This window comes from Branchiostoma floridae, chromosome 4, assembly GCF_000003815.2.
Source record: "Branchiostoma floridae strain S238N-H82 chromosome 4, Bfl_VNyyK, whole genome shotgun sequence".
Lineage (NCBI taxonomy): Eukaryota > Metazoa > Chordata > Leptocardii > Amphioxiformes > Branchiostomatidae > Branchiostoma > Branchiostoma floridae.
Genome location: NC_049982.1, coordinates 7499787 through 7526941, shown reverse-complemented (window position 1 = coordinate 7526941; position 27155 = coordinate 7499787). Strand labels below are relative to the sequence as shown.

At 42.9% G+C, this 27155-nt stretch overlaps 3 protein-coding genes and 1 pseudogene across 8 annotated transcripts; 3 read left to right on the top strand and 1 right to left on the bottom strand.

The window, feature by feature from the left end:
- Window positions 1–627: 627 nt before the first annotated feature.
- Window positions 628–7782, bottom strand: LOC118414897 (troponin T, fast skeletal muscle-like). Of its 2 annotated transcripts, none has more exons than XM_035819190.1 (11): window positions 7530–7782; window positions 7027–7048; window positions 6249–6407; window positions 5848–5902; window positions 5284–5400; window positions 4413–4490; window positions 3889–3999; window positions 2792–3004; window positions 2435–2478; window positions 1474–1513; window positions 628–1137 (listed from the first exon to the last, which is right to left on the bottom strand). In XM_035819190.1, exons 2-11 carry the CDS (start codon window positions 7044–7046, stop codon window positions 1114–1116), a joined length of 861 nt encoding a protein of 286 aa, XP_035675083.1. In that variant the 5' UTR covers window positions 7047–7048; window positions 7530–7782; the 3' UTR covers window positions 628–1113. The 2 variants fall into 2 exon arrangements, with proteins under 2 accessions (XP_035675083.1, XP_035675082.1); XM_035819189.1 differs by having other exon boundaries at window positions 7027–7062; window positions 7530–7682.
- Window positions 7783–10011: 2229 nt separating this feature from the next.
- On the top strand, window positions 10012–21573 carry LOC118413375 (troponin T, fast skeletal muscle-like). 5 transcript variants are annotated; one of them, XM_035816732.1, is made up of 9 exons: window positions 10015–10169; window positions 13529–13594; window positions 14910–15208; window positions 15695–15772; window positions 16311–16421; window positions 18026–18217; window positions 18605–18648; window positions 18764–18823; window positions 20042–21573. In XM_035816732.1, exons 2-9 carry the CDS (start codon window positions 13540–13542, stop codon window positions 20043–20045), a joined length of 843 nt encoding a protein of 280 aa, XP_035672625.1. In that variant the 5' UTR covers window positions 10015–10169; window positions 13529–13539; the 3' UTR covers window positions 20046–21573. The 5 variants fall into 5 exon arrangements, with proteins under 5 accessions (XP_035672626.1, XP_035672625.1, XP_035672624.1 ...); XM_035816731.1 differs by having other exon boundaries at window positions 10016–10169; window positions 18764–18828; XM_035816729.1 differs by lacking the exon at window positions 16311–16421 and adding an exon at window positions 16514–16624 and having other exon boundaries at window positions 10017–10169.
- A 1382-nt stretch (window positions 21574–22955) lies between these two features.
- LOC118414552 (kelch-like protein 24) lies at window positions 22956–26524 on the top strand. Its single transcript, XM_035818659.1, has 2 exons — window positions 22956–23109; window positions 24073–26524. The coding sequence occupies exon 2, from the start codon at window positions 24085–24087 to the stop codon at window positions 25768–25770; it is 1686 nt and encodes a 561-aa protein (XP_035674552.1). The 5' UTR covers window positions 22956–23109; window positions 24073–24084; the 3' UTR covers window positions 25771–26524.
- Window positions 25946–26557, top strand: LOC118413174 (annotated as a pseudogene).
- The last annotated feature ends 598 nt before the right edge of the window (window positions 26558–27155 follow it).

Genomic DNA, 27155 nt, shown 5'->3' with positions numbered 1-27155 from the left:
TCAAAGATGATTACTTCTGCATTGTGAGGGAAATGTGGACAACTAGGCCCTAATGATTCCTTCCAAGTACTTAAACCTTTTGCATTTGTTGAAACGATAACATCAACACCTCTTGTCAGGTTTTCCCCAAAGAATTGGGTCAGTGGGCTGGTCAGTCGGTTCACCCTGCTATTTTAAACCCCTTTGTGCCTTACAGATACAACCTGTCTGGTCAGTGTGTGACGTCACGCCCGATGGGACAGGATGTGACGTCACCAATTCTTTAGGGACAGGGTGTGACGTCACAGGCCCTTTGGGGGCAGGATATGACGGTCGGGATCTTCGTGAATTAGGGTTAGCCTTTACGGTGCCATCTATCTGTTGACGTATGACACATTTAAACCCAGCCTACAGGATATTCGTATCAACAACTGTATCAATGAGGTATAAACAAACCTAAAGTAGATTTCGAATTAAGGGGAAACACTGCGTTCTTCTACCGACTGTGTTCTTCCGACCAACTGTCATAGCGAGAAAACTCCACGGTTGCCTCGCAATATCTACTTGAGGAGTAGAACTCTTTTGTTCATTAATAGAAATGATGAAGGAGTGCACCTTTACTATGTTGTAAAAAGATGACGAAGGAACCAAAGTTTTAACCGTTTTATTTACATTCCTGGCCAGTTCATGTCAGCATAACGAACAACCTACAGCAACGTTAACATATGATTGTTCTACACAAATCTACGCATACTATTTTACACTCTCCAAACACTCGATTTGAAATGTTATATGTAATTATGCTAAATAGGCAAACAACTTTTTTCAATTGTGACAGATTCTATCTTAAACACTACTTCGGTAAGAATAAACAATGCGGTACTGTTCTATTGGTCGGATGCCCAGCTCGAGCTTAAGAGAATTAAAGCGTCTTTTGACTAATCTAAACTTCAGCTGATAACACGACCCACATGTGATTTGATGTGGAATAACTTTGTTAAGCAGGTCGTCTCTTTTGCGTGGTACCTAAATTATGGGCTTGGCCACTGACTTTTTCTGTGTATAAAGATGCGAGAAGGATAGGTGTTCCGCGAGCCAGTGACAGGAGTAGCTGCGATGTTCTCAGTTCGATGGTTACTTTCCGAACTTCCCAGCAACCTATAGTTCGAGAAAAGACAAAGACAAAAAGGTCAGGGAAATTTATCGTGATTCAACTTGTCCAGTATCCTTCGTGTTGTTACAATTCAAATAAAGTCAATGTTTTAAAACGAAGTCCAACCATGCTGTTCAACCAGTGATAAATGCTCCAAAACGGGACCAAAGTTGTTCATTTAACAATGTACTGAATATAGTTTTACTACAACCTACGACATGCAATTTAAAGTCTACACTTTCTGTGGTGGAGATTGCACTACACCTTAACACGTACCGAGGCGGCATAATGATAAGCCTATAGGAGGGAATAAGCTCAAAAGAACAAAAATGTGACCTTACCCGTCCTCTCTGTGCGCCGCCGGCTGTGCCAGGCTTGTTGCTGTAGAGACATACAAGAAACAAGAAGTCAGAGACTTCATACCTCCAGGATTGTCTTACTTAATTTTTGTGAATTTCTTAATGCCATATCAATATCCCTGACCTTTTCATTTGCACTATATATAGAACAATTGATGCTGAGGAAGTCCCAAGCCAAGTATCTCCAATTGGGGTTATTGATCTCGAGTCCCCTCTGTCTATGTGTTTACAAAAGCTCTCGTTGGCTCGGGTTAATGACCCCCTCGTGGTGGCAACTGTAAGGCCGGCCGCTAGGAGCGCGATTTTAGTCAAGCTAAATGTACTCTAAGACCTCCTTTCCACTAGACGGCGATCGCGATGCGCTCTCACTGCGACCTAAATAGGATATGTGTAACCTTTCATTTCTTACTGGGAATATCAGACAGCATGTAAAAGTGAGACCGAGAGGACAACAAAACACACAAAGTGTAAAAAGATTCGTTTCTTATTTAAACAATTCGTTGAGCGATCTGTCAAATTCTATGTCGCAGAGAGAGCGCGGCGGGAGCGCCGTCCTAGTGGAAAGGGGGTATTAGCAAGGTGTGTCGGTCTGTAATTGTTTAGTATCGGAAAAAGTAGCTAGCTATAGGTCCATGGATCAGTGCAGGTTAGGTGCAGGTAGACACCAGAAATACCTGCACAGCTACAATTTTACCTACACTAACCTGCATATGCAGGTGGTAATTCGAGCCCTGGTACACGTAATTTTTCTTGTAGAAGCACGTACCTACGCGGCGGCGCGGCTCATGTTCGAGGCGATCAAATTGCCTTTGAGCACGTTCCGAAACCAACCAACGAACCAGCCCCGTTGACGTATTTCGGTCTAAGCACGGTACACTCTCATGATGAGAATCTGGTTCTTGCATAACTCATGTACTAGTACATCTAGGGAGACAGTACTTACAATTTGCCCATGGCTTCATTAATGGTGGTCCTCAAACGGTCCATCTGAAAATATAAGTACCACAAATGAACACTTGAACGGTAAAAGGAAATAACAACCACAGCGGCAATAATGTATGTACGTATTCAACACAAGCGTCTCATGAAAACCTCAATGTGTGATACCTTTTAGATGTCGATAGGAGACTCATAACTTCTTCTGTCTCAGTTTGAAGTGTGGCAAGTGTTGCAGTAACCAATTTAAAGCTTTGCAGTCTACATAACATGTAAACTTGATCATCAGCGGTAATACTAGTAGCCCCAAAAGATCATTTCTTATGTCTGCAAAGTGCAAGCACCGTATCCTTGACGTACTCACGTCGTAAACCTGTCGCTGCACTTTGTCCTTCATGTCGTACAGCTCCTCCTCGGAGAACTTGAGCCTGTCCTGCAGCTCCTGCGCCTTCTCGCGCAGCTCGTGGTCGGACAGGGTGCCGAGGTCCGGCAGGGCCTTCACGCGGGCCATGATCTTCTTCCGCTTGGCCTCCTGCGCCAGCTGCCGCTTGCTGGGACCCTTCTCCTTCCCCTCGAGCTGAGTTGGGTGGAATCAGACGGCAGACGAGACCAGACGTTAAATAACGTTTTAATACTCGTACAATAGCCTGATTAAATCTCGCTTATAGCAGCCCGCCAAACGGCCAGTTACAGCCCTGGACAGCGGAGTTTAGACTACTCGTACAATACTTGAAGCAAGAGGAGTTACTAGCTTTACTGTTTTATTTCACTTCTCCCCAAGCAGATTCTAGCTTCAGCTTTTCTTGCCTATGTATCTACAGCAATGTGCGTACCTCGCTACTAAAGTGGGCTTAGGCCCAGGTTATGGCGCACCACTAGTGAGACATCAACGCACAAAATGCCGCAATTCTAAAAGAGTAATACAAGTACTTTTCACTGTTCAAAATTGCAAAGGCAGTGTCGGAGACTAGATATAGGCACTACCGACTTTAGTAAACAATTCACGGCGTATGAGCATGCGCAGCAAGACGTACTATAGTTAATAAGTCAAAGTTGAAGGCCCTTAAGACATAAACAAATCACGTCTATTTAAGCAAGGTCTACTCCTTAGAGGCCTTCACCTTTGTTACATTACCCACGATGCATCTCGTTGCGCATACACAGTTTAATCTGTGAAGTGGCTTATGGTGTAGTCACACGAGCGTGTATATCAGGTCCGTATGAGGTTCGTATTGGCATCTTTTGTCATACGCAGTCGTACACACAATACGCATCTCATACGCATCTCAATCGTTTTGTGCCAGGTTTCGGTACGGCCCAGTACAGTACTTAAAACTGGCAGAAAGCGGTTGAGATGGGTGTGACAAAAATGTCAATACGAACCTCATAGTCATACGGACTTATATACACGCTCATGTGACTACACCCTTATGTAATACAGTAGCCGTGCCAGGTACCTACCCGGGACAGGTAGCCGCCTATGTGCAGGTTCACGTTGGCAAGCTTCTTCTTCCTGTCATCCTCCTCTTTGCGCTTGCGCTCTTCCTCCTCGCGCTGCTTCATCAAGCGAGCCTGGAAAGGAATGGATGTCGTCATAGAGTACTGCAATCTGGCTCTTGGTTGATAAAGAAAAATATGGCTCTTTGTGGCAAATGTGCACATGCGTTGGCATCTGCAGCGCACCAAATCCGCCTTTTCTGGGCACACATTTGACAGATAGGGTCTATGGGCTTCCCTTCATGATATGTATGTCGTGCCTTTACCAATGGACAGCGTCCGGGCATGACGAGTATGAAACCTGGGACCTATCGGTGTTGAGCCCAACGCTCTGACAGTTGCGCCGCACCGGTGCCAACAAGTTGCTTCATATGTCTCACTCAATCAAATATCAGTACTAGTTACACTTTAATTTGCATCAGCTTACAAATAGGAAGAAGCTAAGGAAGTGTAGAGTTTAAGAAGCTCAGAAAGTGTAGAGTTTGTACCTTCTCCTCGTTCACTCTCTCCCGCTCTCTTTCCTTGCGGGCCGTTTCTTTGTCCGCCATCTCAGCTTTGCGTTTCTCCTAACATTAAAGATAGCCACAGTTTAATAAAAGATAAGGGATGGATTTCAGATGTTGGACACTGATGGGAAATACCAGCCACAGCCTTACACAAAGTTTTATAACAGGACACAAGCAATCTGTACGAAGTTGATTACTTCGTTTTCTCCATTTAGTTTAACGCTTGCATACACATCGTTTGATTTCTTAAAACCTGTTGCTTCGATACGTCTTATAGGAACAAAGGAGCCAGTAAAAAGTCATTTCATCAAAGTTTATGAAAAAGAATAAATTCAGATGATGAAACAATTGAAGAGTAGTTCTACTGAACTTCCTGCTGCTGCGGCAAGTCTTCCGTTTGTTTGCAAATATTGACTGTCTTGAAACTTGCGGGTAATTGTGGACCCTGTGGTAGTATGTAGGCTGGCTTGGTAACACATTTTCTTTTCTTTCATCATTTCTATTATGTCTGCGCATTCCATTAATTGGTCGAAAAGATTCCGACAACAAAAAAATCAACATTTATTGATCTCTTGCCTGTTTGTGAGGAACGTTTTGTCTTACCTTGTCCGCGCGCGTGCAAGAGGTCATGGGAGGTAACGTTCATTATCATAGATTTAATCACAGGTGATCGCCTTCGCTTAATGTGACAGGGATGGTTTTGACTTTTGCCTTTTGGGGCGAAACATACGCGCAACCCTCTGTCGATCTTAAAACCGGTCAACCTTCCAACGATCGCGAAGTACGTCCGAAGATCGTAGATAATGTGACGGGTATTACATGGATCGAAAAATAAGATTGGGTGTTTCCTGACCCTTCGCACGATGAGCAGCTGCAGCTCCTCCTCCTCCTTGGCTCGCTTCTCGAAGTGTTTCTTGATGAACTCTTCCAATTCCACATGGTCCTTCTGACGCCTCTTGTCGGCCATTTGCTGTAGCAGGAAAATTACACTTATTAATGGCGCCAATTTTCAACATATGGGGCAATCTTGATATGTCTACCTGGGACCGGCCCTGTGTTCAGGAGTAGTTGGTTATATTCACAGCTTATATGTTTATTGCACATCCGTGGACCTGCTTCAATGTAGAGTCGCTCTATATGACAAAGATATATTCTAGTTCTATTCTCAGTGTTAAGAATAAAGAGGACAGTGAACATGCGAGCGACAGCATATTAGGAATAATATCCTAGAACCTACTTGCTACAAACCACTAATCAGGACGTCAACAAAAGCTGTCACGATATGTTATCCTAGCGCTTGTCATTTCACCACAGTGAATGAGAGTTGTAGCCACGTAAATATTGCAACTGGATATCCCAATAGCTTCAAGTCTCTCTTTACGTGAATGAAGGAACTTCGAATTCCAACGTGACATACCCCAAACCTGGCTTCGACGTCTTCGTCTCCTTCATACTTTGGCTGCTCGTATGTTCTAATAAAAAAAGGAACAACGTCTTTGTAGTTATCGCGAGCTTTTCCGAGTGAATAGTTTGTAGAATTGGATAAATGAAATAAATAGCTGCGTCGATAAGAAGAACACAAACAACCAAGTACAGTAAAGTTAAGAGTGAGATCTACAGAGAAGAGGGTGCAAGGGTGCCTCTTCGGAGAGAGAACAGACGGATATCCGAACCCTAATGAACATGGCCATGATCACCAGTAGAGGACACAAAACTCTTCTGGACATGCGTGGAGGAAGAGAGAAGCCTGGATTTCAAAGCCATTGATTACTCTTCCATCGTTGTACATTTAATCATCATCATCATCAGAAGGCTTACGATGGAATAAACTTCGGCTTGGGCTTGGCCTGTTCCGGTTCCGGTTCTGGCTCAGGCTCGGGTTCCGGCTCAGGTTCCGGTTCCGGTTCGGCCTCTTCCTCCACCTCCTCCTCCACCTCTTCCTCAACCTCCTCCTCAACTTCCTCCTCCCCTTCGTACCTGTACAGGTGTCAAACATTACACACAGCGCTAGCACAGCCCAGTAACCGTGCCTGTGGTGTTGTGTCAGCATAGGAACAATCCGAACTTGATTTTACATATTAGTAACAAAATACTTTTCCTGCCCATCTGTAGGATGTACGTGTACTTTGATCTTCTGGGTATGCCCACACCTCTTGGCGTCTCACAACATCCAGTAGCTACCTATTATGATCACGTGTGGAAATTGACATTTATCAGCTGATGCAAAACACATTATATCAAAAGAGGTGGAGGTATATCGATAATAATAAATGTAACGTTAACGATATTGCATAACAGACAACATTATCGTAATTCCAAAGACACATACAGCTTTATCGTAAGACTATGACACTGTACAAATCCCCTATAGGGCCTGTTAGATTAAGCATCCATTACATACTAGCAACAGACACTGCTCCGTAAACGTATATGGAATCAGTAGGCCACGATGGCTTAATGACCCTGATGTTGCAGTTCAGTGAAAGATCGCTAGGATCACATTTCTCTTGTCTATATCGGTTTCCAACAATCCCAACGCGCCAGTGCGCATTTGATACTTGGGCGTAAAAGTAGAAAAGTATATTAAATCACTTACTCTTCCTCCTGGTCGCTCATGGCTGATAGAAGTTGACTGAAAGAAGAAAACAATGATGTCAACTAAGAAGAAAATCAATGCCAAGCATGTTCTAGTCTCTAACCATTCATAAAATAAAACACAACCTGCCTTCAATTTGTACAAAAGTCAATTAAAATTTACGTACGGTTCTTTTCGGTCTCGTCCCTAGCTATAGGTACGGTGTCCGATTATGACCTATTCCGTCAATATCTAGGTTACAGGCTAGATATTGGTTTGGTAATATTAGTATGTTGCATTTCATTTCTGTTGCTTTTCAGTAAGGCAGAAAAAACAACTTCATAGCTTGACAACAATACGTCTATTTAGATCTGTAAAAGTTAGAATTTACGATTTACGTTGCAGAAAAAAAACTAGACGGGGGAGGGGAATGACCTTGTTGGGTCACCCGTGGTAGCGAACAATTTTTTTCTCCCTACTTTTTCAAGCAAAAGCAGTTCCCTACATAATGAAAACAGGCTTACCTTTCTGATTAAGGCAGCAATACAACTTCCGTGTCGGAGAAAGTGTAATCCCCAGATGCAGACTCTGTTTTACGGAGAGCGAACTGGGAGCGGAACTCGCCTGTCCGGACCAGCACTCGGAACTGTTCGGAAGAGCGTTGCAGAAAAATGCGACGTTTCCTTTCGGGTACACGGTGGGAGCTGGCCCTGTTATGGTGGTTCGCTGCCATATAGTCCGGAAAGCTTGGGTCTTATTAGCTGTCACCGGGATATATTTAACGTGGGAAACGGGTAATAACTAAGAGAGATGGCACAGTGTATTTGAGGGAGAAAAGTGAAAACGGATTACTTTAAGCAGACTGCATGTTCCTGTGGGTGAACTTAAGTTGACTAAGGACAAGAACCGCGTTGGCCACATAGAATATAGGAGCACGCGTTGGCTTAGAATTGACATGATTGTATTGCTGTACAGAAGTAGCTGGTATGAATGGTTATCATGTTTCGACTGGCTAAAATTTCGGAAAATTCATTTTGCACACCCAGCCTTTTAATTGACTTCTCTTTTCATCTTAAATTCTTAACTTGCTAATGACACTGCCGCTTTACTCTGTAACTCATCGATTTCCCCCAACATGTTTCTGCTGACAATAAAGTATCACACGTGCACAAAGTATTCCACTGTAGGATTTTAAACTTTAATGATGTTGGTACAGAGCTATGAAGGGCTGGTCTTAGGGTTCAAAACACTTGCACCGATCATCTGTTACTTATACCTGCTATGAAAATAGAGAAGAACCAGTTGATGTGTCTGTCTTACGCAGGTGTGACTGTGTGGAAAGGAGCCACGGCCTTGTGCTCCAGTGAAGCCCGTGTGTCTCGTTGGTGTGGTGAGGTATCACGTGGTGGTGTATCACTAAGTGTTGCTCGTTGATGAAGAAGAAGTTAAGCTGCGACATTAGCTACTTTTAAAGAATAAGGTTTCACTTCTAAAACATTCTTTCCAAACTTCATTTGAAAAGAAAATCCATAAAGACAACAAGTGGAAATGTAAAAAAATGCGTTCACGATTATTGGGCTTAAAAACACAAATGTTTAAAAATGTATCAAATTATGAATTTAGATCCAACAGAAATTAGCAGAAAAAACGAGTTAATTAATATGACATGCCTGCCATAATATTTAGCATCTAACTCTATCTATGTTTACAATGCAGTGTCCCTCAGGGTCAACATTTCGGCATGACCCTGTTTTTAGAGTGCTCTATCCGTGCCAAACGCCCTGACGTGAGCTATAACCAGATGACGTCATGACGTCAGCTGTTGTGCCAGACGGGCGTCACGACACAGCGTGAATGGAACATTTCAAAGTCTTGCCTTGAGGCTGACTACATGTTTCCAAGCCGAGTTACAATATAGTACTTCCCACATCCCACATGGTGCTGCAAATGTTACTGGAGATCGCAGATTTATGAAATATATCACCAAAAGACTACACCTCTGCTAAATCACAAAACTAACAAGGCATTGTTTAGAACATGGGGCAGTTCATAGTCCACTACGTTAAGAGAAGTCAAACCCCACAATAGCAAACGGATTACTTTATAGTTTATTTTCTTAATGTACTCTATAACTTGAATTTTACTTCGATACTGTACTTGTAAATGCAATAGCTTTTGGTCATGATTTAACAAATACGTGTTGTATCGGATCGTAACAGCCGAGCTTTAGATTTACTAGAGGCCTTTAATAGTACAATATGGGAGCTCTCATCCCAATGAAGAGTCTCCTTGTATTCCGTACTGCAGTAATGGATCTAATCGGAAGTTGGGCATCTTCCAGGCCATTGTCCGCACCCTGACAGAACTAACGTATAACGGATCACACGCTCCCTGCACCTGTCCTGACATACAGCGGGAAATACGGAGCTTGGTACGACCGTAAGTTGGAGATCTTGCAAATGCAAAACGAAAGCTAAGAGGATCGGCATATCGTATAAATCAGGAGCGAACACAGCACAACGTAAATATGGCACTGAAAAATCAGGACGCCAGTATAGACATACGGTATCGATGGTTTGCCTCTAATCGAGTCTTTCGGGCAACCCTCTGATATATACCAATATACCACATGCACCTGTGAAACGTTATGGTGATACTACTATAACGCAGTGAGTCACCAAAGAACCTCCAAACGCATCCCTGCTCGCAACACCCTTGTTTGGCCCTAAACTTCAAGTCTAATGCTTTTGATGATATCGAAGTTGTGGCTATGCTATTTCCTGGGCGTGAACAAGGACCCCTGGGTAATCTAATCTCTGCTAGCGATCGCTGAGCTGACCCATATATATCCCATCATCCCACAGTCCGGGTATGTGCTATTCCGATCCGCGGGGCCGGGCGCGCACCAATCCTGGCCCGGGCAGGGGGTAACACGACCCGGCCGCCTGTCCCCCGGGCAGGCCCAGCTATGTGTGCTATTCGCCTCGTATACGATTATAGTATGCTAATGTCAGCGCTGGCATTATGTAAATGGGGTACATTCCGCACGGTCCTGCGCCTTGCAGTCAGACCAAGCTTGGAACAGGGTGACCAAAAACGTCACCGGTCTCACTCCCTCTCTCTCTCTTACAGTGTGGCACTTTCCCGACCGACCGGCCGTTAAGGTAAGCCGCTCAACAACTGCCTCCCCTTGTTCAGACGGACCCTCCTTTTTCGTGTGCGCTGTTTAAGGTGATGTGGTTCTTTTTCTGTTAAAGGGTTTCTTTTTGATTACAGATATGGTTAGGTTTGTGGTGTATAAGAGTGTATACGGCGGGAGGATAGCAGGCAAAAATTGTCCGATGAAGTTTTAATGGCGAACATGTTCGTTTGTACTTGAACGAAAGTGAAAATCTGTTACACCATCTGAGCAAGCATATAACGCTTTAAAATTTTGAAGACTTTAGAGAAAATTCGAACGACTACCATGTAATTGCTAGAAAGATGTATACAAAGCAAAGAGATGCGCATACTTGCCATTGTTTCCGATGATAACTATTGTGTTGTAGATACGATATCACCAAATTCAACGCCCAAGGTAAAGAGACACGGTCAGGTCTAGGACACAATAGATTAATATCTTGAAACCAACTTTCGTTTACAAAGGAATGCATTTTAAGTACACTCAACAATAGACTCCGAGCTTTGGTACTAAAAACGAATGACCCGATGTAGCCTTCGGTTTGAATTACACATTTTTTGATGTCGTCATATTGATGGGAATATCTTCCCTTGCTGTGTTCCTAATCTGTTACTCATATTGAGACAGGTTTTAAACTATCGCTGCAATGTTATTTACTGTGAAATGTCGCTGTGTGGTTTAAAATGTGTCCAGGTTGTTCTCTTCTCTCCTCTGTTGCTCCCGTGTTCTCTTGCCCCATTTCTGTAAGAATGTGTCACATTTGCGGGAAGCCCCTTCGTTCACACAAAATACGGCTGTGCAGAGACAGTGTGGGGGAATTTCTTGGCAAAATGTCAGTGTTCCTGTAGCCAAAAGTCATTCCCGTAATCTACAGTGGTCCATCTCAAAAATAGAAGGTCTGTGGAGCGATCCGCGACATCTGCAGTATGTGCGAAATGCGATGACGGCAGGACGAAGGTTGAAACTTTATATCTCCCGCCCGAAAAAGAAAACTCGACCTTCACTTCGATTACCCACGATTTTCTTTTAACAAAATCGCTATTTGTGAGCTCGCGAGGCAGAGTTTGTATAGTCATGACGGTTTGTACGGTGTCTGTGAAATGTTTATTCCAGTTTAGTGTACATCCGAAACGCCGGTTTCTGTTGACCAAAAAAGGCGATCCCGGCAATTTCGGGTTGCCTGCGACTAAAATAGCCGAGGGTCCGGGCGTATTGCCTCTCGGGCACAGGGGTTCGGGTTTCAGCGTCCCACAAAATGTCCAGAGGACAGCAGATAGCGACGGAACGTTTCAGAACGTCATCATTCAGTCAAAACGTCTTTTTCCTAATTGAAATTCTATTACACAAATTGTGCACAGTTTTATGCTGCATTTTCGTAACGATTAACGCCTTCAAATTTAGTAGTTTTGTATTAGTTTGAATAACACATAAATAAATATTTTGAAATCATTCACTGTCACATTACATCACGATATCAGGTCTTCAGCCAAAACAAATATTTGAGATTGCTTACCTTGGATCCCTATCTTACCCCGACTGTTTTGCTTGATAAGGTACTTTATTTTTGCTACAAAATCCCCCACGACAAAATGATTGTCAGTACGAGGTTCTTATTAAGTCTTAAGCCTTGACGATAGACGGCTGAAGGGCACTAATTCTTGACAGTTACTCTTTAGTTGGCGCGGGGCCATATACGGGTGTGTGTTTCGCATGTCGGTATTTACTTGTAGAAGATGTGAGAGGGTTTACTGTCTAATCCCTGCGGTGTTTGCAATGGGTTAGGAAAAGTAACATAACAAGATCGGGGTTACTAGTAAAGAGAGGAGGGTGGTTGGGCAATACAGAAATTTCTGTCTCCGACGATATCACTTTCTGTCCTGGCCTGAGTGAGTGCAGCACCTGTTCAAACCTCAGTGTTATCCTGTCACCCCCCCCCCTCATTTTTGTCGATGCTGGAAGTTATCTTTAGGATTGCAACAGCACAGGCCAACTGCCTCAGACTAGTAAACTGCAACAATGTGTTATAAACAAATACGGAATGCTATATTTCTATTAGCTATAGAGACTGTTGCATGTACTAAACCTCCCCATGTACCATAGACTCGGACACAACAATGTAAAATGTATCTCCAAATAGATGACTGGCTGTCCCTTTTTGTTTCAATAGGCACCTTGCCATTACGTTTCTGGAATATTATGATAACCGTTATGCTTCTTCACAAAGTACTCTATGCCTTACAGCTTCACGTAGAATTACAGAATTATGTAGTCATGTCATTTTTTCTGGAAAACGTCTTTTTGAACGTTGACTATTCCAAATACAGCAGTATCTTTTGTCACTATTGCTGTGTATGTACACAACTTGGCATCTGTTAGTCCAGAAGGACCATAGATATTGTCGGACACTGATACTATCTAGCTGTGACTCGCGTACATTGGAATTTCCAGGGTATCCAAAACGGCCCGATGATTTGGGCAATTTTATCACACCGAGGATTTTGTGCATGGATATATAGCATGTATCTAACGGACAGAACCCGTGTGTGTCCCCAACAAGCGACCATCCGCACCACGGCAAACTTAACATGGAGGTGAGAGATGTTAGCGGCAAATAGAGGACTACAAACACGGAGTAACCAGCGGGCCGCTAAACGTCGTGCGACGGGTGTCTTTATTTGTCGACTGTCGTAACCAATTGCTTGCAGATGCTAATCCTACCCATATTTTGTGTCACTGATCCACACGGAGTGAATGTCCTTTAAAGTCTTGCTCACAGAGGCCACCTTGCGGTTTCACTACAAACTGCGATCTGTCGTTTACAGTCCGGACTTTGACTGGTTTAGGAACGCTCGCATCAATCAATGATGAACCGCCATGAAAATCATCCTCTCCAAACGAAGCGAAATGTAACCCATGTTACCGTCGCTCATTCGGGGTTTTATACTGTGTTCTACACCGTTGCATCCTGATCCCTTTGAGAAGGATTTCTTCTGGAAACGATGATGGACTTTTGCTGCAACAGGAACCGTTCTTCTGTCGAAATGAACTTGAACGAGGAGGAGATAACCAACAAAAAAATTACATGCCTGTGTGGTTCTAGTTTTTCATGATATTGACCAACATGGACGTCTCCTACCGGCGTTTTCATTCGTGAAAACTGCAGCAAACAATAACATCTCATTTGATCAAATGCAAGTAAGAAGACTACTCCCCTAGAGATGCATTTATACCATTTCCACTGACTGATAAACGCCAGATTCACCACTTCATTATCATGTCCATGTGCGCTGTTTGTGTGTCCAGCTTTTCACCAGCCCATCTGTGTTGTCCGTTTCCCTATAGGAGCAGCAGATATGTCGGACGTTGAAGAAGAGGTGGTAGAGGACGCCGCGCCAGAGGAGGAGGAGGGTACAGTGGATCCAATCGCGTGCTAGTGACGTAGCGTCGTCAACAGCCACTCTTCTCTCTTCTGATTGGCTCACAATACAGATTTGAATAATTTTGAATGATGATACAATGCTGATTTTGATACGTTCATTTTGCATTAAGCTATTCCGATATAAAAATCGATTAGAATATGTTTCTAACGGCTTTCGTGAAAAATAGATTCGACCACACAGAAATAAAATTGAGAAAGTTACTAGATTTTTGCGAAGTACACAGATTCACACTAAACTTCCGAGCAGATACGAGGCGTAACCATAGTGAGTGAGAAAATCAGAGCAGGACCAGTGGCTGTTGACTAGACGGTTTAGAAGCGCATGACGATTGACGTAGAGAAGCTAGGAGGTGTGTTGTGTCATATTGGGGTTAGCGATTCTCCTTGGAGCGGTGTGCGTGCTCGCCAGCGAGATTCAAATTTTAGGATGTGCATGCCTCTCCAAGGAGACCGCTTACCTCACATGACACCTACACAACTTCGTACATACCGCACTGCTAACGATGTCATACGGTAAAAAAGGAGGCTGCAAATATTTCTGCCCACACAATGCCCGTTTTTCAAATTTGCTTCTTGATATTTGATGACATTGTTGGTAGTGTTGTACTTGCCTGCGGTAATGCCTGGCTGTAGTGCTTGCTGTGCCCTGTTTCACTGTTCACTCCTCTTTCTTGGGTGATCCACTGTCACGTTTTTTCGTCTTCTTCACTGCGGGACTTCCTCTTTTCTGCACCCGATCTTTTCATCTTTTGTTCACTCCTTCAAAAGGACAAGACCCTCCGAGTGCCAGAGGACCACAATTTTGGTTGTCTCCACAAAAACCTCTTGCCAATCCAATCCAACCCAACACTTGATTGATTACGTTTTACCATTAAGAAGAGCCTGTTAAAGGGTAGAGGGCAATTAAAGCTCTTCATCGCCCACTTCCTCTCCAATTTGCCTATTCATCAGTTATCATCCGCTCCGTACATGCTACGTTCATTTCCCCTTTACACGATCATGTAAATGCCCGACATCTTCACTTTCCCTTTACATTAGATACAAGCTCCCTCAACCAGACCCTCCCCAGCCCCTTGATACCGGACACCCTGTACCAGGCTTAAGAACATAAAGACCCAGGATTCCTTACGTGAACATGTTTTAATCAAATATTCAATAAAAACCTTTACTGCTTTTCAGTTTTGATCCCGCTCTCTTCAGTTCACCTGAGGAAAATGACGCCTTTTTTTCTATATTTCCATCCGTAATGCTAACAACTCACCTGTGTAATCGCTGGCCTTACAGAAGCACCTGCTGAAGAAGAAGCACCTGCTGAAGAAGAAGCCATGGCGGACGAGGAAACCTACGAAGAGGAGGCCTACGAGGAGGAAGTCGCCGAGGTCGCTCCCGAGCCCGAGGCCCCCAAGCCCAAGCCACCGCCCGTGGCAGCGCCCAAGATCCCCACGGGAGAGAAGGTCGACCTTGGTGCCATCGCCGCCAAGCGCAAAGACAAAGACCAGCTGGAGCTGGAGTCCCTCATCGAGAAGTGGTTCGAGAAGAGGACGAAGGAAGATGCTGAGCTGGAGGAGATGCGCCAGATGAGGGTGAGTAGGAGGTGTGGATGTGAAGGGCCGGATGAGATGTGAGATCTTACTTGGTATATATATACATACGTAAACGATACGTTAAAGTCATGTTTTATATGTGTACAGATGTAGAGGACCGTACAAAAGTCTCTGTACCTGGAGACTCCGCGATCAGGATGATAGGCATGTGTTCGGATGCAACCGAAGTCCAGAAGATCTTACTGTATTTCAATGGAATCGGCGATTCTGCCTGATTGCCAGCAATTTGACATACATACAGCCAGCCATCGGTCAATAGAGATAAAGTTAGGGACTTTTGAGATTATGATGGAAACGGAAGGAAGAAAGTCTGAGCAAAGGTTGAGGGGTGACGAATGTGTTCTTGTGTAGTTGTGTAGGGTGGATGCTGGATGCAAGAACACCCGTCTGGATAACGTGTCGCATCTATAGCAAAATCATGAGAGATAGATTTAACACTTCCGTTTGCATCTTGTTTCCTCACAGGAACAGCGCAAGGCGGAGATGGCAGAGAAGGAGGAACTGAGGAAACAACAGGAGAAGGAGCGTATCGAGGCTGAGAAGGTAAGGTTGTGCACGCTCCTTAGTGAATCCAAGACGTATTTCACAGTTCCTGTAGACGTCGCTGGCTTGAAATATTCCTTTAAATCTGGTACGTATATTGCCTGACTCAAAGCCGTTTGAAATTTGTAATTTGTAATATTACTAAACTTTTGAGTTGAATGAAATCTTCAGCTTCCAAGAAAGGAAAAAAAAGTTGCGTCGACTTACAAACAATGCAACGTTCATTGTATCATATGTGCATGCTGTATAAACGGTATTCAGTGTGTTGTTCATATGGTTGATTTTGTCAGCTGACAAAGCCTCTGTCAGTACATTTGTTGGATAAATTAAAGATGCACGTATGTGTTGCTTCGCGTGTCGTCAATAGTCAAAGTGCGATTTTCCCGCATGTCGGAAACCAGTGTCTTGCAAGCGATCAAGGCCTTCCTACTTACTCTGAAACTCGATCCAACAGTAAGTGGAAACAAGACTTTTCCAGACAGAGGGGACACTATGGCAGGGACCTCTCGTCAAATCCCTTTGTTGTGTCATATTTTAGCAAAAGCTGAAACAGCAGCGAGAACAGGAGGAGGAGAGAAGGAAGCAGATAGAACAGCGCAAGAGAAGGCTCGGCAACGCCAACCAGCAACTCGGTGGCTATCTCAGAACTGTAAGCTCGGGCTAACGTTGTCTATGTTTCCCAGGAAATAACCAATGTCATGTTTTCTGTCCCTCTCTCCCTGTGCCCCCTTCCAACGATAGCGTCGCATGCGTGAACAGAAGGAAGCTGAGGAGAAGAGGAGGCGCGAATTGGACGAGCGCAAGAAGAGACTCGGCAACGTCAACATGCACATGGGCGGCTACCTGAGAACTGTAGGCAAACATAGCCTCGCACGCACGTCTGACCGGGTCACGTCGCATGTGCACGAGAACGACCAAACCTTCCCCATTCGACCTTTAGGAGATAACGTGATAAGAACTTATTGACAAAGTATGATATGATGATTGACAAAGTGCTCTAAAATATCTTTTAAAGTCTGATTAAGAAAAAAACGATATAGCTCAAAGTCTGGAAACCACTGCGTGTGTCGTAATGGTTTCAGACCATGAAAGGTGACGTTTGGTATTCAGGTTAGCCAAATGACCCGGGCAGACACAGTGTGCTCACTATCCAGTGGTGCGGTGTGTGCTGCTCCTCAACCCTCTCCCTTCCTGCACGGCTTCCGTCACAGCCTTCTTCTTCTTCTTCTTCTTTTTCCACACACGAAGCGCTCCACGGTGCCGCCATTATCACAGCCATCTCACTTCCTTTCCTATTCCGAGGCTCCGTGACGTCATCTCGTGTGCTTTGCTAGATTTCTGTTGTCATACTGATACATACGAGTCTAATTTTGCGAAGCTTGTGAAGTTTGAAAAAAAAAACATATCGAGATAAAAATGAGGTTGTAACGTACGAAAAGCTGGTGAATTAAGTCGAAATGTACGACAAATATAGACAAGCAAGCATAAAAACATGTTTCTGGTGTGGCAAATAATGTGAGAGTTACAGTCATTGTTTTCGCACCGAAATGTAAGAATTTCCTATATTTCGTCACTTTCCTTTGCATATCATCGCTAACTGCGCATTTGTCTGGCTCGATTTGAACCTTAGAATGATAGAATTCGTATCTGCCGTTGAGCAGTAGGTGGTAACGCGCTCTTTATTGTTGTTCATTGCGCTTTGTCTACCTGTGCTGCTTTGACCTGATAATGATGACTGTCTTCCTCCTTGACCTGTTTATGTCTGTACTAACAATCCAACGCTGCTCCCTCCTTGTTCTAGCATTCTTGTTTGCTTCACCTGTTTTGAATGCAGTATTTGTATTTCTTTGTTACGTAAGGCCTTAAGGCTCTAGATACATGGACGCAACGTATATGCTGTGTGACAATGTGAAATTATATTCAACTTGAAACTCTATGCGTTATATCACCAAAACTTCGTCTCAGTACAATCGCTTCTGTTCCTATATCTATAGCTGAATTGATAAAATATCAATCAAGGGGAACGAAATGAACAATCTTTGATAAAATAGCAAGATTTAAAAAAAAATTCAAAAAAATATTCAAATGCCAGATGCTGACATCACATGCAATCGATTCCATGAAACAAATTCAGTCTACGTTAAAAAGCCACAGTGGCCTTCCTTCCAACTTCATGCCAATGACGGTTGGTAAAAACTGATCGGAATATCAGATCTGATTTGACGTTTCGTGTTTTGTACTGTTCTGTTCTAGCTGGAGAAGAAGGGCCCAAGCAAGAGAGACATGGCTGCCGAGAAGAAGCGCAAGACCGTCGAGCTGCGTGTCGGCAAGTTCAGCTCCGACGCCGTGTCAGAATCCTACGCCGATGAGCTGCACGAGAAGCTGCAGCACTCCGAGGAGGCACTCTACGACATCAAGGACAAGGTCAAGATCCAGAACCAAGACGTGAGTCACATTTTCGTTCTTTTTCGTCATTTTCCAAATATGGGTAGTATGGTGGTGATCTCTGTCCTTGGTGCTGAATGACTGGTTACACCGCAGGCGTGGTACGAACTAGCGAAATGTTCTCGTTGACTCTTCCACCAGTGAGACTCATGCCTTTTTCATATCTGCACTGCCACTGCCACGTAAGCTGGTCTTGCTGTGCATTAATGAAATTTAATCTTTATTTTGACCAACATTGTAGAGAACGTAACATTTAGGAGGGAAGGGGTATCAAACTTTTGTATCATGTGTCATAGTTCTGATACAGCCTCTTATACATAACAATGCATGCTTACGTGCGTGTACGTATAACGCAGTTGTTCTAAAACAATTACACCTTTCTTACAGGTTGAACGCCTCAGGACAACTGTCAACGAGAGCATGGGCAAGTTGTAAGTATACCTCCAATGTTTTGTCCATCCAGTCTTATTTCCTCTTTTCCCCTTTTAGCTCTTGAATATAGAATCATATATTCTATTTCTGACAATTTTTCCCATCCTCCTGCAGCTCCAAGCCCGGAGCCGTGTCCAGGGGCAAGGTCAGCGGCGGCAAGTGGGGCGGAAAGAAGTAAGGTAGGTACCGGAACCGGAAGCTACACGTCATCCTGCAGTGCATTCTGGGGAAGAATACTCAGTCGTAAGAAGGGTCAGATATTTGTAAAGTACTGCGAAATATTCGTTACAAATCAGTAATGATACGATAGGTCAATGATGAGCTTTTTTTAGTAATTTTATTTGCGGAAGAAAATTCTGCACATTCCCCTCCCACCATTTCAACACCGGAAAATAACAGTATCTCGCAACTTAAAAAAAAAGAAGACCTGTAGTATACAGGACCATGGAAAGCAAAAGAAAACAACAACTATACATTCATATTGTTTTTCAAGGTATTTTTTTACATTAAATGTTCTTTTTCTAGTATTTTTTTTCGTCGAATAGATATTTTTCAAGAAGCGGAATAGAAGGGACAATAGATTGAAGAATGTTTTTCTATTTTCACAGTTGACGCTTTGCTGCTTCGTGATTCCAGTACAACACTAGGTTTTGTATGGCATGTATGGTATTGTCTGTTGCACACAGGATGATCACTCCCACGAGAATTTTTGCCACCTCTCATTCTCAAGCCCTGTTTTAACAAAGACGGAGTGCCACCGCAATTTTTTTAACCAGAACGTCAAAAAAGAATTAAAAAGAAAACATACTGACGCTGGAGGTTGAATTTTAAACATATCATATATTGGTTTCTGGTTGGTTCACTCATGACCAACCAGAGAGTCATATGCTGCGGCACTACATCTTGTGACCCTGTCCTTAAACCTATTCTTCTGTAGAAGTAGTCCCCAGAAATGTCAACTAAAAGCACTTTTATCCCCACCTGGAACACTTCCCAAGGTAACGAAGAGTAGAACTGTGCACCTCTGCACCTGTAGTCTGCACTTTTTCGACTCAAGTCTCCTCCTATAGAAGACCTCTCGAGTTGTAACAAAATACTACAACACAACCAACCACTGCACCACTAACTTGTCTTGTTTGTATCTAATTATATATAGCAATTTGTAAAAAGAAAACTCTCTGTAAGTTTTCCGACTAACACGGTGATCGTTTGTAACCAAAAAAAAACTGACATCATGAAGTCTACTGAGACAGTAGTTTCTTTCTAAATTAATAAGTAAACTTCCTTTTTCGCAATGAGAGGTTTTCTGATCATTTGGGAGGCATTGAAGACTTGAGTGAGTGAAAGATTGTGTATAATGATATGTCGTATTTCCCTGTTTTTTATCTACAGCTAAGCCAAGTGGATTGTGAACTGATTTCCTCGCCTGGCTACCTTGCTGTCCGCCCCGCCCTGCACCGGAACGCCCTCCTCTCTCTAATTGCTAGTCTCCTTTACTTCTTCATGTACGTTTTGATTACTGTATTCGCCAAGAATGTCCCGGAAGAGATACACATCGTCATATACTCTGTAAAGTCACCATGAACTCGACAAAGAACAACAAAGATGCTTGCAAAACTTCTGAACAAACTTCTGAACAACCCTTTTTCAATGTTTTCATGTATTAGAACTCACTTGTTTGTCCACGTGTCAATGGACGCATGTAAAAATGACATTGAGCGTCGTGTCGTTGTTGTTTCATGTATGTTTTGTTTTGTTTTGGGGGGTGCGTAATGATATTCACGAAAGCCACGTGCTTTTAAATTAGAAGCACGTGACTTTCCCGTTGAGTACGCTCCTAGTCGTAAAGTTGCTGGCGTCTCGTGGTCATATGCTGTTGCTGTGTCTTTTTTTCCATCTAAATTTGTGCGTGCGACTTTGGCGGCCATCTTTCCGCGAGACGCCCCAACTACTGTCCTGACCACAAAACTTTAACCTCGTGTTTATATGTCCGTTTGCTTTGAAAAAGATAAAAATGAAAAAAAGGCAACATCTCTATTCTTAGATTCAACTGGCCGGTTCTCTTCTTCCATCTGAGATCCTTATCCGGAGCTTTGAATTTCAGACTAGGGCTGTCGAATAAAAACAAGTTTACTACGTAATCTGTGATTAAGAGTTACATTTGCATTGTACAATAAATAAAAACCAAAAAAATCTAAAAAGACCAAATCTTTGCTTATATCATCTTCTTTTTGCCGTTGTAACGAAAACCAATGTCATATATACAGATTGCGCTGACTTTCTATAGAAAGGACATACTGCGCGTCGGAATGTTACATTGGCCAGGTATACAATATAATTGAGTGGGCAACATTCAGAGGCCAATGGGAAATTAGATATATAGCTTTAATGCGTCGATTAAGTTATGTAGGCCATTTTCTCCAAAAGATTTACAAATGTAATAATTATTTCGTACGTATCGAGGCCCTAAGATACAAGGAAAAAACTCATACTTTCCCCCCTAAATATTTGAAAGAAACATTTATCCAAAATATCTAAATTGGAAATACTCCACGGCCTTTATTTAGTATCTGGCGTTTTATAGCGTTTACTTGGACAGAACCATGTAACACTAATCTAGGGGGGTGCAGGGTTAAAGGAGGTGCAGGGTTATGTGACGGAAAGTATCAGGATTTTCTATCCTGTCCAAAATCGCTCGAAAACCAAAGGAAGACGGCTGGGTGTGCTAACCAGAAAAGATGCTGGTAGAAGCAATCGGAGAAATTTGGAAACAGTCTGCGGGAATTCGTTTGAACCCTGCACCTTCTTTATATTAGCTGATGTTCAAATCCAGCTCTGAGACACGGTATGGACTCAAATAATCTGAAAATGTTATCAGAAGGTTCGAAATAAAGTAAGAATATTTGGGGATTATACCCGTCGTCGTTCCAAGGAGTTTGTCGTTCATACATTCACTCGCACACTGGTGTTGATGTCACATTTTCGTAATACTATGAATCAAACATATCTCGAAAAGTCGTGGTTAGTTCTACGCTGTAGCGCTATAGTTATTGGGCAAACAATAAGCCATGGCTTGGTTGGTATTTGTTCTAACAAAAATGGGAGGCTACATCGGCGTCAGTTTGAAAACAGGGTTCTGTATAAATTTTATCTATTTGTGAGCAACTATTGAGGCTTACTACACTATCGAACTGATGACCGATACACATAATATTTCCTAAATATGGCATAGCGTAGCTGAAAATATTTGTGACAGACAAGAACATCGTAAAATGTTCTGAAACGTTCAGGCGATGATATCTGTATTTCTATCTGATACCCGTAGAGGAATGGAAGGGATTACCTTCATATGAGGTACAGAAATAATAGAAGTTTATTTGCAAGTTCGTGCCCGAGGGCTAATTGCAAGTACATGGTATACACATAGTGACAATGGACAGTCATGTCCGCTTGATGGAATGGAACTGGTAATGGTTGATCACAAGAGGAATCATGCCTATAACTTAAACCAACAAAGACTACAAGACATGACGCTCAACATTCAGACCTCACAACTACGTCGTCAGCAAGACAACGCCACGGCAACAATAGGCTGTACAGCTGCAGGTATGCAGTACTATCATGACACGAACTCTAACAAGAACAAGGGGTAACGTTACCAGTAATAAATACAAAGGTGAAGTCCTGCTGTAGTATCCAGGTCAGCCACCAGAGGGCCCAAAAGCACTTTAAAATCGTTGGCCCATTACAATCCATCCAGAGGTTCTTTAAGATATTCGACCGAATACGGATATTGAATACCCCACCCATCAAATACTATTCCGGACCTAATCCAGTATCTCTATCTTCATGGAGCGCTAGTGAGGGTAATCAGCAATTAAGAATCTAACGTTAACAGAACATGAGCTACAAGCGGTTAACCGATCTACGACTCCACAAACCTCACCAGAGAATGTAAGCATTATGAAATTTGAAATCAACACAGTCCATTTTTTAATTTTTAAAGTCATTATTTTTAATCGTGATATGTTGCTAGAATTTTAAAGATTATTAACGTTAAACGTCTTTTAATGTTAAAAATAAAATTAAATGATATTTCGAGACACCTCAAAAGTTGCAACACAAAAGCGCGCACATACATGCACAAAAATCTGCAACGCACTATGCGTTACATAACGTTAAATCTTCCAGTGGCAAAATCGTGGACGAAAACAGCAATATGTGGACCTATTAGACTAGCAGAAATGAATAGCAAAAGCCTATATAGCATGAGGGCTCAAGGCGTTGAAATACCCCCTCTCATATTTTCGACTGTCCCAGATAGATTTGACCTTTGAACTCATCAAAGTTTCCCGCTCTTCCGTTCAGGACTCGACGCATTCCACAGACCACAGTCCAGGAGGCATACACTTACCGCTTACGACGGTTTGAATGCTCCTTTGCTGACCAAAGTAGTGCAGGTGAAGTCTTTGAAACTTAGAGTCAAGTTAATTTTCAGCTTGGCGTGGGAAAACAGCTCTATCATCAGTATCGATCTCAATTTGTAAGGTTATGATCTAGGTGTTGGAACTAAAACAAGTCCGGACCGTCCGTTTATACAGACGTCTGTTTCTTAGTAGTAGTACTGGTACTGGTAGTATCACTGAGAATCAGACCCAAGTGTTCTAGCTACGATCAGAACAAGTTTAAACAGCTTATCATATTGCGTACCTTGTTGTTTCCAACGAAATGTCAAATTGTGTCTGAGACTAAACGTCGGCTTAGTATACCCCCCTCTGGGACCTACTTTAAATAAGGGTTTCCAGAAAAGATGGGATGCTATCAGGGTGGGCTAAGGTCACACTAGCCCTGTGACCCGGAAAGGGTAGCCTGCTGAGGAAATTTAAAACTTAATGACTTTTGTTTCATCACTCATATGTGAGATTGAAAGGATCAGCAGGTTTTGCTTAGGGTTAGTCATGAAGCTGGAAACACAGCATTCTTCTTCCTACGCTTTAAAAGTGTAACGTTATGCTTGTAAACACCCTGCTTTTTTAGCTCATAAATTCAGAATCAAAATACGCTAGTGCACATGTTTTAAACTTTGGTGTTTGACAGGAATGAGATTTTAAAAAACAACCATTGTAACAGTATTGTTATGTTTGAAGAAAAAGAATGTCAAGTTTTCATGCACACTGAGGTTGTTTCTAACTGCTCCAGAATTCAGGCTGAAATAAGTAGCTATAGCATAGAGCTTACAGGTACATGTAAGTAGAAGATGTTCATAACATTGATTATTTTCTGCTACAATCTGCTTGACAAGTTTGGCACCTCTGGGACCTCAAAATGAAACTTCTTGTACCTTTGCTCAGTTTTTAATATAATAGCCACCAATGACTTCTGTCTGGATATATAGCTGATCAATAAGTCCTTCTGTTTTGCAGGGTTCAGGTATAATGGCAGAGGTACAGAGATCACAGGCAGCATTCGAATTCTGCCACAATCCGCATGCAGGCTCCCTCTTGCAGGGTTTACAGGAATTGCGGTCTGACAGCCTGCTGACAGATGTTGTCCTTTGTGTTTCCGGAAAAGAGATTCCATGCCATCGAAATGTTCTGGCTGCCTGTAGTGAGTACTTTCGTGCAATGTTCTGTAACAGACATCGTGAGAGCAGAGAGCACAAAGTGACCATACATGAAGTCAGCCCTGGTGCCTTGCAGCTTCTTGTTGACTACGCCTACACATCAAAAGTCACCATCACAGAAGACAATGCTGTGAAACTGCTAGAAGGAGCCAACTTCTTCCGGATCCTGCCTGTGCATGATGCTTGTGAGACCTTCATATCCAACAATCTGAGTGCCAAAGACTGTCTGCAGATGATGCAAACAGGCAACATGCTGTCTTGCCCAGACCTGGAGAAGAAAGCTAGGCTGTGTGTCTTAAAGGAGTTTGGAACAGTCAGGGAAACCCCCGAGTTCCATTCTTTGACTAAGGACCAGCTCAGTACAATCATCTCATCTGATGACCTTAATGCTTCTGAAGAAGTCGTGTATGCAGCAGTGATGACATGGATCAACCACGACACCAGGAAGAGGAAGAGGTACATGAAGGAGCTTATGGAACTGGTCAGGTTCCCATTCATGGACAAGCAGTATTTCTCTGAGAATGTGGAGACCAACGAGGCCGTACGCAAGTCTTGTCATGATGTCATGGCAGAAGCTCGCAGATGCCAGCACTTTCCGGGAGAGGTCCAGTCACCTCGCACCCTTCCTCGCCATGCCAGCGGTCTGAGGGAAGCAGTAGTGATCTTTGGAGGACGAGATAGAACTGAACCTGGGGAGGACATGAGAATGACCTACTCTGCAGAGCCAACAAGCTCAAGTTGGAAAGATATAACTCACCCCGAAAGTCTGTGTGGTGTGCGCAATGTGGCTGTTCTGGGCACAAGTGACATTATCATGTGTATGGGCAGGGATGTGTGGCTGTACCAGCTAGAACTGGACTCCTGGTCCAAGCTTGCTCCAATGAAATTATTGCGGTACACTTACATGTACAGTTTGGTAGTGTTGTATGGTAAAGTGTATGCAATTGGTGGCTTGCACATCTTCTGTAAAGCACAAAAATCTGTTGAGGTCTATAACCGAAGACAGAACATGTGGACTGAAGGCGTTCCTCTCCCACAGTCAAAGTACAGTCATGCATGTTCAGTGTTAGATGGCAGCATATATGTCATGGGTGGGGTTGATGATAATTTTGAACCAACACCTACCATGTACCGCTTCAGCCCAGGTGATTCCCAGTGGCAATCAATGAGGGACATGCCTGATGCAGGTAGAAATTCATCAGCCTCTGCAGTTCTCAATGGCAGTATCTATACTAGCGTAGGTTCACAGATTTTTTGTTTCACGCCTGGCAAAAACGGTGGTCTCTGGAGTAAGGTAGCATCTGGTGCTCCGCTAGGCTATAGAATGACTGTATTCAAAGGGAAGATTCACACCTACGGAGGCTATGAGAACACTGCAGCTCGCTCAGCTGTCATGTGTTTAGATCCAGAAACCCAGTCACTCAGCCATGTGGGAACCATGGCCAAGGGTCTGTTTAACACAATTTCTTGTGTCACCGTACTCGTGTATGATCAATGATGAACTGCCATGCATTAGACTATTTTGCATTAAACACACATTTTGCTTGTTGCCATAATGCTTTCATGTTACATGTCGCATTCCGTTATCATAGTTGCTTTCTAACAAGGATTTTGTATCAAGATTTAAACGTCAAACTTAGATGCCATTGTTGTGTATTACTTTGGACCACTACATGAAAGGTACTCACAGCAACTCACCAAAACTTTTTCACGGCATAGGACTCCTTAGGAGTTGGGAACAGAAGGGAACTTTGCAGAGCATAAGTTTACACAAGGGATGCCAAAGACATTACCTACATTGTGTATGCAATAACACTGTCCATGTATGTGTAGTCCAGACATTTAAAGAACAAAAATGTGTACATGTATACCATACTTCCAACTTCTGATTACAATTAAAAGTGTCAATGGCTTGGAGTTATGTATAGAATGCTTTGGATCAAGTACGCATGCTTACAATAGCATTGTAGACAGGTACATACATGCACAGGTGGGTTCATTTTTTATTCCCCCCCACATGTGCCTATTATAAAACCCAAAGCTGTTGAATATGTTCTGACATTTGACAATTCTTTATTAATGTAACACTTCCAGATGACTGATTTTTCTTTTCATCTCTTTGGCACAGAGGAACCCATTGGTGTGTTGTCAGTTCCGACTTGTAACGGTTACAAATATTAGATCATATTATATACAAGAGACTCCTAAACGTGTCCTTTTCAACAAGAAGGAAATTGGGACATTATTGAAGTGAGTGTGCTTTTTTATCTACCATGTTTAGTTGAGCGTAGCTGTGCACAGGTGATGATGGTCCTCAAGTCATTAGGGCTAAATATTTGCACCAAGACATCAGAATGGATTTTAAAGCATCTCATCCCCCAGACCTTCAAGTGTAGATAAGTGCTAATTACTACAAAGTTGGGATGGGACAACAACTATGGGGTATAAACTATTTAGGTTGGAACTTAAGTCATTATGAAGAAGATGCAGCCACAAAGCAGCAAAGATGATGACCTGCCTCATGATCATGGCATCACATTTGAAGCAAAAACAGATGGCCCCTGCATGAGGTCAAAATCCAACATTGCAGAACCCATGGATGCGGACAAAAGCAAAACAGATTTTGCTATTGAAGACCTTGTCAACAATTCTTGTTGATGACCATTTTACAGGATAATCCACTGGGTTAGATTTTGTGTTGACAGGATATTGAGGTGTTGTACACACTTGGATTGTGAAAATGAATCCTATCACTGGTGTAAAAATTTGTACTGACAGGAACATTCTGTCAATAGTGCACAAAGTTCTTATCGACAGGAACTTGCTAGTCTCTACCAGACTCCGGATCGCTGGAAAAATCGTAGAAATGGAACAAATAGAGGA